Source organism: Vulpes lagopus, chromosome 18, assembly GCF_018345385.1.
Source record: "Vulpes lagopus strain Blue_001 chromosome 18, ASM1834538v1, whole genome shotgun sequence".
NCBI lineage: Eukaryota > Metazoa > Chordata > Mammalia > Carnivora > Canidae > Vulpes > Vulpes lagopus.
The window spans coordinates 14,003,991-14,012,890 of record NC_054841.1 but is presented as its reverse complement, the minus strand read 5'-3'; the positions used below and the strand labels follow the sequence as shown (position 1 = coordinate 14,012,890).

Below are 8,900 nucleotides of genomic sequence, written 5' to 3'. Positions count from 1 at the left end.
AGCAAGTGTCTGGCTTTTCAGGTGTCCTTGGTGGGAGAAGGTAACCTGCCTTCTAAAAGATTTACACATGGGTGATGTCCCATGTGTAGAAAGGAAGTTCAGAAGTCAAGGAACCAAAATGAATGAATGATAATAAAATGTCTAGTACAACTTCTGCAGCTGTCATATGCACCTAGGCCATTGTATATATGATGCTCAAAGAAAAGTCCTGCAATGTACAGAGTTGTCCAAAAGTGGCCCTCCCAAAGTTCTCAAGGGTTGCCTGGGCATTAAGCCAGCTGGGTTATGAAGGGAGAGTGTCTCCTTCTTAGTTTCCATGAGATCAGGGGCCCTTTCCTCAGCACAAGAGACTGTACCTTTCCATGGTTCCCAGTGTCCCTAAAGGTAGGTTCAGTCCCCAGACGACTCCTGAGAACCATGGTCACCCCCAATTCCTTCTGCTTGGTATCCAGGCAGTTTGTTGCTTCCCTTCATTGATGAGGCTGCTTTCACATGATCCCCATAAGAAGGGAGAGTAGTAGGAGTGGGAACCCTCCCCTGGAACACAGCCTACACTATGAGTCCAGTAAATCACCTGTGCCCTCATTCCTTTCCGTGGGAAAATGGTGGGATGGGGGACCTGCACATTTTCTTTTCTCTCCGATCCTCAAAGAACTTTACTACCTACACAATAAATCTTACCTTAACCTGTTCCATGAGAATGTCTTTGAATTTCTAAATTTCTACTGAGCCCAACAAGTGGAGACCCCACAGGGGTCTCCCTAACAGTGGTCTCTTGCCCTAACAATGCTTTGTCAAGATCCTAGAGCAGGTGGGGCTACCCAGAAAACCCCCTGTCTGTCCCACCTCATTTCTATCTCTGCCCTGTCTCCCTACCTGTCAATGCTACCTTTGTTCTAGATCCTTTGGTACCTTAAAACCTTTTTAGAGGGAAAGCTTTTAAGAACTTGCCATCCACACTGAAGTTTCAGGGACTCAGTTAACTCCTTCTCCCAAGGAAATGTGCATATCCAGGAAAGACAATGCTTAACAAACTTCAAATAAACACCAACAGAGGGTGGGTGGGGGGATTTTTTTTTAGGACGGGGATGTTTCAGATTCCCTTCAATGAAAACATGGAGACCCTGCCTCTAGGTAAGGCTGGTTCCAGCAGTCATTTTATATTCCTCCTTCCCTGCACTATGAGATTTGGTGGTCCTAGAAACCTGGATCCAGGCGACAGGTCCAGAGGGCTCAGGCCCTGTTTAGACAAGGCAGGTGTCTCCAGCACCCACCTGGCTGCCTCCCCAGGCACATCAGCCAGGATTCTAGTGCCCATGCTGGACGTGTTCTCACTTCCCTCCCCTATTAGACTGGGAGCTCCTAAGAACAGGAGCCCAGTTGGCATTATCTCTGTAGTATCTGTAATGCCCAGCAGGCTTGCCCTGTATGTAGCAGGGTCCCAATAAAGTCATATGTCACTATGTAGAGGGAGGCAGCATTTGATGTTTATTCTGCAGGATTTTTTTTTTTTCAACAAAAAAAAAAAAAAAAGGTTCCCTGAATTTTCAGGAAGAGTGTGAACAGATTCCCAAGAGACCCTGGTGCTAGCTCCTACCCTACTCAATCTGCAAATGTTCATCCACCAGGCTGCCATTAGGCCATGGAGTGCTTTTGTGTAAATTATAAAGAGGTGCCTCCCTCTCAGACTGTATACTTATTAAATCTGGAAATTGTTTTACTAAATATACAAATCTCGACTGTGATGTGAATGGTGACCCCCCTAGGGCTGTGTGCAGTGCACAACCTGTGCACCTGTACCAAACAGTCCTGGGCACTACTCCCTCCTCCACCACTCCCCCCTCAGTAGAGATGAAGTAGTGAGTCTTGCCCTCAGGTGCCAGGATCTCCTTCCTGTCTGGACATCATGCTCCCTGGTTGCTTCTAGGAGCTCAATCTGATCTGGGAGGAGTCTTTGATGACACTGTAGTACACAGAGGCGGCCTCCTGGGGTGGGAGCTGGGGTGGGGCCCGACGACACTGAAATAGTCCGTGGAAGGCCTCCCGGAAGCGCTGGGACATCAGGGCGTAGATGACCGGGTTGACCGCGCTGTTCAGGTAGACGCAAAGGCGGCAGAAGAGAAGGAAGCCAAGGTTGAGGTAAGGCGGGCTCAGAAAGGAATTCACCACCACTAGGGTGCGGTAGGGCAGCCAGAGCAGAGCAAAAACCAGCACCACCACAGCCAGCATCTTGGTGACCTGCCAGGAAAGACAGGAAAAAGGGGACGGGTGGGTGCCGAATGCAGAGGGAGAATCCGAGGTCCAGGCCTCTCTGCGGGTATGCAAGAGGAGGAAGCCAACAGAGCATGCGGGCCTTCGCCAAAGGTACCCTCAAGCATGTCCCCGCTCCCCTTCAACCCCATTCCCAGCTAGAAAGCTGCTGTGCATCCTCCCAGGTCTTGCTCAACTCATTTTCCTGGGGTACAGAGGGAGGGACACCCCCATCCCACCTCCTACCCCCACCCACTCCCCAGCCACCTCCAAAGCTCTTGGACAGGCTATCATTTTTGCTGGCAGCAAATTCATGAATCCACTGCCTCATCACAGGAAGACTTGAGGATTGAAGGAGGGAGTGATGGTGAGGAACGCAGAACAGTGCCGAGCAGGCCCTAAATGCCCCGCATGGGCTGCTGCTAACAGGACCTCTGCGACTACCACTGCAAGTGCTCGGAGCTCAGAGCCAGGCACAGCAAGGTTAGGATCCTGGTTGCACCACTAACCAGCTGTTTAGCTTGGACGTACCTCTCTGTCCAGCTCAACTTCTCCCCCAACATCCCTGGCCACCCACTTGCTCACCTATGCTGCTTTCACTGCACCCCACCTCCCACTCGATCTCCAGACTCTTCCTCCCACCTTCTCTGGACATCCAGTCATGCCCCAGCCCCCTCCCCTCCCATCCCTCCCCTCCTCCCACTTCATCCTAGGCCAGCACTTCCCTAACGGCTAAGACTAAAGCCTCCTAGGAATCCCTGGGTGGCGCAGCGGTTTAGTGCCTGCCTTTGGCCCAGGGTGTGATCCTGGAGACCCGGGATCAAATCCCATGTTGGGCTCCCGATGCATGGAGCCTGCTTCTCCCTCTGCCTAGGTCTCTGCCTCTCTCTCTCTGTGTGACTATCATAAATAAATAAAAATTAAAAAAAAAAAAGACTAAACCTCCTAGAGGTGGTACACACTGGAAGGTGTTTCAAAAGATGCTTCGTTTTTAAATTCCAGAATGAAAAGCCCACAAGGGGCATCCGTCAATGGGAGACAGAGACATAAATTCCAGAATGAAAAGCCCACAAGGGGCATCCGTCAATGGGAGACAGAGACATCACTAATACGGAGGACAGCAGCACACTCAAGCTGCTGGAGTCCTGGGTGACTCCTTCGGAGACCAGATCTAGGGTGGCAAAAGTGCACTTGCTAGAGCTTGCATTGAGACAACTTGCCCATCAAGGAGGAAGCTAGCCTGGAATGTTCCTGCGTAAGATTGCTTCTCAGAGTCCAGGACTTTAGTGCTAGAAGTGATCTCTCCAAAGAGGCCTGACCCTGACTACATCAATAAGCTTCAGTGCTGTAATATTCTCCAGGCACCAGAAATCTCAGGAATTCCCTAGTCAGTCTTGACTCCTGACTTTACCAAATTCAGATTTAATTCTACTCCATTTTAAGTTCATTTGGGTGATAAATACTGGATACCAGTGTGTGGGCTGTGGAGCCAGTTTGCCTGGGTTCAAATCTTGGCTCTGCACTTACCAGTCCTGTAACCTGGGGCAGCCCCTCTGTGACTCAGTTTCCTCATCTGTCAAACAGAGATGGTAGCAGTACATAGATCACGGAGTTATTAGAAAAACTCAATATGCTAACTTTTGTAAAAGACTTGGGCCAGTGCCTGGCACATAGAAAATCCCCAATAATTGTTAACTATTATTAGTAGCAGTAGTATTCTCTACCTTGCTCTCCTAGACATGCGGCTTTCATTCAATGCCTCTTCCCTTTTGCTGCTGTACATGGCATTCTGCAAGGGCTCTCTTGGACATCAAAGAATGCTTAGGCCTTAGACTGCCCACTGTCAAAAAGACACTGATGCTCCAACAAAACAGTAATAATAGGTACCCTATACTGAACACTTACTATGTGCCAGATTCATAATATTCACTATCATCCACTGAGGTAGAGGGCACTATAGTTATAATGACTTTACAGAGTTGAAAATCAAGGTTCAGAGAGGTGAGTTGACCTACCTAAGGCCACACAGCAAGACATTAACAAAGCTGGAGGCTGGATAGATCCAGGTCTGGAATATAATTTTCACCAGCAGAAGTTGCACCCAAAACATAGGCCAGGTGGGAGCTTGAACCCAGCCCTTTTAGACTGAGCAGGAAAGTGGTAAACAGAGAAGTAAATAAGTAGTGGGAGGGAAGGAGGGACATTTGTTTGGAGCCTAAGGTGGTGTGGGGCCTACAACCAGAGTTAATGCTCCGCACCTGCTCAGCCTATGTCCTGCCCCCTTTCCTCTAAGAACCATTCTTGAGCTAACATGCCTGCAAGCAGGGGCTGTTTGAGGCGGCTGGAAGGGCCCCCCAACAGTGCACCCACCCCGGGAGGCAGGGAGATGGCACAGATGGTCCTCACGCCCAGGGCTCAGGAGTGACTCAGCAGGGGCTAGGTGTCCTCCCCCCTCCCCCGCCAGCTGAGGGTGTGGGTGGAAGGCTGAAGATAAAGACCAGTTGGGTTTGGGGAGCTCTCCTCCCACCTGTATTCCTTGAATACCCTTGGGAAGCCACACTGCCTGCTGGAGTGTGGGTGGAGGATATAAGGAGTCTGGACACTTGGGTTCTCGTCCCACTTCCCTCCATGTGTCACCTTCTCACTCCCTTTGTCCACTCTGAGCCTATTTCTTTATTCATGAAAATAGGTGTTCAACCTCCCAAAAGAGTAATGTCAGGAATGTCAGGCACACAGTAAGCGCTCTGTAAGTGCTGGGTCTCTCCTGACCTCACCACAACCCATCCCCCCTTAGGCTGACTGGCTCTGGAGTCCATGCTGGCAGCTTTAGTGTCAGATGTGGTAAGGACTTGAGAAAGTCACTTCTCCTCTCTGGGTCTCAGTCTCCCCATCATTAGGAGAATACCACCATGGGTGTAGCCACTGGTTGGGAAAGTTTAATAATAACCAATCTTAGGGGCACCTGGATGGCTCAGTGGTTGAGCACCTCCCTTCCACAGGTGGTGATCCTGGGATCCTGGGATCCTGGGATCGAGTTCTGCATCAGGCTCCCTACAGGGAACCTGCTTCTCCCTCTGCCTATGTTTTTGTCTCTCTCTCTCTCTCTCTCTCTCCCTCTCTCTCTGTGTCTCTCATTAATAAATAAATAATCTTTAAAAAATAACCAATCTTAATTGAATATTTAGTTTGTGACATGCTTCACATGGGCTAAAGACTTCCCATGGGTAATCCCATTTCTCAGGACACTCCAATGTGATAGAGTGTGATAGAATGTGTGTGTGAGGCGCTGTCATTATCCCATATGACAGAAGAGGAAACTGAGGCTCAGAAAGACAGAAGTGATAGCTCCAAAATCAAGCCTGGTAAATGGCACGACAGGGCTTGACACTGAGGAGTTTGACTCCAAAAGGGCCCAAGCTTCCATCCATCCATCTGCTGGCTCTGCACAGGGGTCCCAAGGAAGACAGAGGTCCCCACCTGCTTCCGGGAGCTGAGGGCACCTCTCTTGCCTCTGGAGGAGAAGTGCTGGTGGCCAGCAAGGTGGCCCTGGGGCGCAGAGCCTGAGTGCCCTCGGTCATCAGGAGACAGCGGCCCCACAAAGAGGACGCGCGCTATGAGCACGTAGAACACGGTGGCCAGGCCCAGGGGCAGCGCATAGAAGAGCGCGAAGTCCAGGAAGTAGATGGGCAGGTAGAGGGAGCGCGACACGCGGTAGCCGCACTGCACCTGCACGCCGTCGGCATACGCGGTCTCGCGTGTGTCCACCAGGAAGAGCCAGAGCACGCAGTAGGCGCCGGTGCCCAGCCACACGGACGCCGCGATGCGCTTGGCCCGCGCCACGGTGCACAGAGTTTGGGCGCGCAGCGGGTGGCAGATGGCGAGGTAGCGCTCCACCGTGAACGCGGTGATGGAGCCGGTGGACGCGTTGATGCCCACGTACTGCAGGTAGGTGATGCCCAGGCAGCCCGCGTGGCCGAAGACCCAAACCCGGGCGGACGCCGCCTCGGCCACGGTGGGGACTCCGGCCGCCAGGAGCACCAGCAGGTCCGCGGCGGCCAGGCTCACCAAGTAACAGTTGGTGGGTGTGACCATGTGGCGGCTCCGGAGCACCACCAGCACCACCATGGCGTTGCCCGCCACGCCCATGGCGCAGACGAAGGGCACCAGGGTCAAGGTCACCGCTTGTACAGCCAGCGGAGACCGGGGCATGGTGCCCAGGCCCGACGCGTTGGCGCGCTGGGGGTGCTCGGTGTGGTTCTCCATGCGCTCGGGGCCGCGCTGCGCCGCCAAGGCGAGCTGGGGCGAGTTGGGGCAATTCCCCGGCGGGCCGGCCGCACAAGTGCCCTCGGGGATCTGGAGACGCTCTCGGGGCGGGAGGTGGGGTGCCGGCCGCTGCCTCCCGCTGAACAGGTTTCTCCAGCTCCGTGCAGGGTCCCACTGTCCCCCGCAGGGCGCTGGGGACTCCCAGGAATCGGGACCGGGAGCCGGTTTCCAAGACGCCTCTGAAGCGCGCAGTCTCCCCGGGGCTGCGGTTCCCTGCAGGGGCGCGTTGCGGGCTGCTGGCGGGGCGCTCCCGGAGCGCACTGGGCCCCCAGAGGCCGCCCCCGACAGACCTGCTGCTGGAGCCCGCTTCAGGTCTTACCTCCGCTCCGTAGGCTCGGGGGGCTCGGGACTCTGATCTGGGGTGTCCGCTCCAGGAGGCACGCGGCGTGGGGCCGGGTCTCCGCCTCGCTAGTCTCTTTGCTCCGCTGTCCGCGACCACGGCGCGCGGGCTCCTCTGCCGGAGTTCGCGTGGTCTCTCCTCTGATACCGCTTGGCTGATTCTGGTTGACCCGGTGCAGCGCGCGTTCTTTGCCACGCGCTCCTGGCACCGCACCCCGGGCCCTTGGGGTCGAGTGGGGGATGCAGGGTGCGGGGTGGGAGGAACGGATGCCGAGGGCGGCCGTGGTATGGGGCGCCCTGCTCGCACGCCTCTTTCCCCCGTCTATGGGGGCGGCTCCATGGGGCCGTGGGGGAGGAGTCGGCCCCTCGCAGGCTCCTGGACTCAATCCAGAAATCCTATCTTGTTTTACTGGCAGAAACCTCAGCCCTGCTGTTGGCGAGGCCCAGAGCTGCGGAGAAAGGGAGGGTATTTGCCCATCTAGACTTGGGTCGGTCCAGTCTCCTAAACTCGCACCTCCTTGTTACTTTTCCCCTTTCTCCTGCTAACCTTTCCCAGTTATCCTTTCTTCCTCCTGCAGAAGATCTGGAAATTCTTGGCAGGTGTGCCCCGCCTCCAGAAGGATCTCTCCCATCTCAAAGACCCTGCCATTCACAGGGCACAAGCCAGTTCGGCATCTTTAGCTTTATGTTTGCCTCGGAGAAGGAGAAGGCGCATCATGGTAGTTGAAGAAAGGAAAAAACTTTTTTCTCCACTTAGAGGAAGCTTCCTGAAGGCGGGACCCACTGAGCTTCATAAAAAGCATAAAGGCTGCTTTCCAGGGACTCCAGCTCTGTACCTGCATAGAGTAGATGCTGTAGAATTGTTTGCTGCTTGCAGTCAATCAGTTATGCTCTCTAAAAATTATTTCTTCATCTGTGAGATGGGATAATAATGATGGAACTCATCTCGGAGTGTCCTTGGAAGGCTTACACGAGGGACATAGGAAAAATCCATGCAAAGTGCTTAGCTATGCTCGGCCATGGCAAGGGGTTAGTGTATATCCCTCCCTCCCCTCATGTATGACCCCAAACTCTGATAAATGGATAAGAAATGCATGATGGGGAACTTGGTAGGGTAGTATCTTGGGGGCACAGCCAGGGTTCAGGACATCCCCCGTTGTCAGCCTTTGTAATGAATGATGACAGTGTATATGAGGCACCTGCTATTGCCTGGTGATATTCTGAGTGCTTTACATGTATTTATTCATTCTGTGCTCACAACATCCACAGGGGAAGTTATTTCCAGATCCCCCACTTTACAGACAAAGAAACTGAGATCTAGAGCAGTTAAATTTCTTGCTCAAAGATACATGGGTTAGTAAGGTGGGGGGGGGGGACTACTAGCATTTTAGCTCAATATTGTGTCCACGGAGTCCTCATTCTTATACCCCCCCCCCACACATACTATGCTACTTCTCTGCCCTATACTCTTCTCTGGGATCTTCAGCAATAACAATAGCAAAGCATCCTACTCAGAGCCAAACACCATGCTGTGTTCATTATCTTTATTTCCCCCAGCCCTGGCGAGGCAGGTACTGTCAGTCCCATTTTATAGGTGAGGAAACGGAGGTCCAGAGAGGAATGATTTCCAGTGTCATCAGTCAGGGGCCAGGCAGGAAGCAGAACCCCAAGACTCTCTGTGTCCCCACCCCAACCCCAGCCATCCCTTACTCAGCTCTTTCCAAGGTATCAAACGCCAGTTAAGCCCAGGGTTCCTCCTCCCCAGTCCAGAGGGTGGCAGTCCTCCCTGAGTGTGGTCCAGAGCAATCCTTTTAGCCATATTAAATGCAAGTGGCTCCTTGGGCTTCTTTCCCTCTAAGCCTGCCGGCTCAGCTCTCTCTCCTGCCTAATTGAGCTGTTCGGTTGCCAGCAGCAAAGGGCAGTACTTGGCAATGAGCTAAGTACATCTCAAGTGGCATTCTCTATTTTTCCCAGACCCTCCCTCATCT

General features: G+C 53.2%; 1 protein-coding gene across 1 annotated transcript; it reads right to left on the bottom strand.

Moving 5' to 3' along the window:
- Positions 1–1,923: 1,923 nt before the first annotated feature.
- On the bottom strand, positions 1,924–7,544 carry LOC121477816 (thyrotropin-releasing hormone receptor-like). The gene is made up of 5 exons (XM_041732355.1): positions 7,460–7,544; positions 6,893–7,234; positions 6,689–6,786; positions 5,728–6,612; positions 1,924–2,238 (listed from the first exon to the last, which is right to left on the bottom strand). Exons 1-5 carry the CDS (start codon positions 7,542–7,544, stop codon positions 1,924–1,926), a joined length of 1,725 nt encoding a protein of 574 aa, XP_041588289.1.
- Between the last annotated feature and the right edge of the window lie 1,356 nt (positions 7,545–8,900).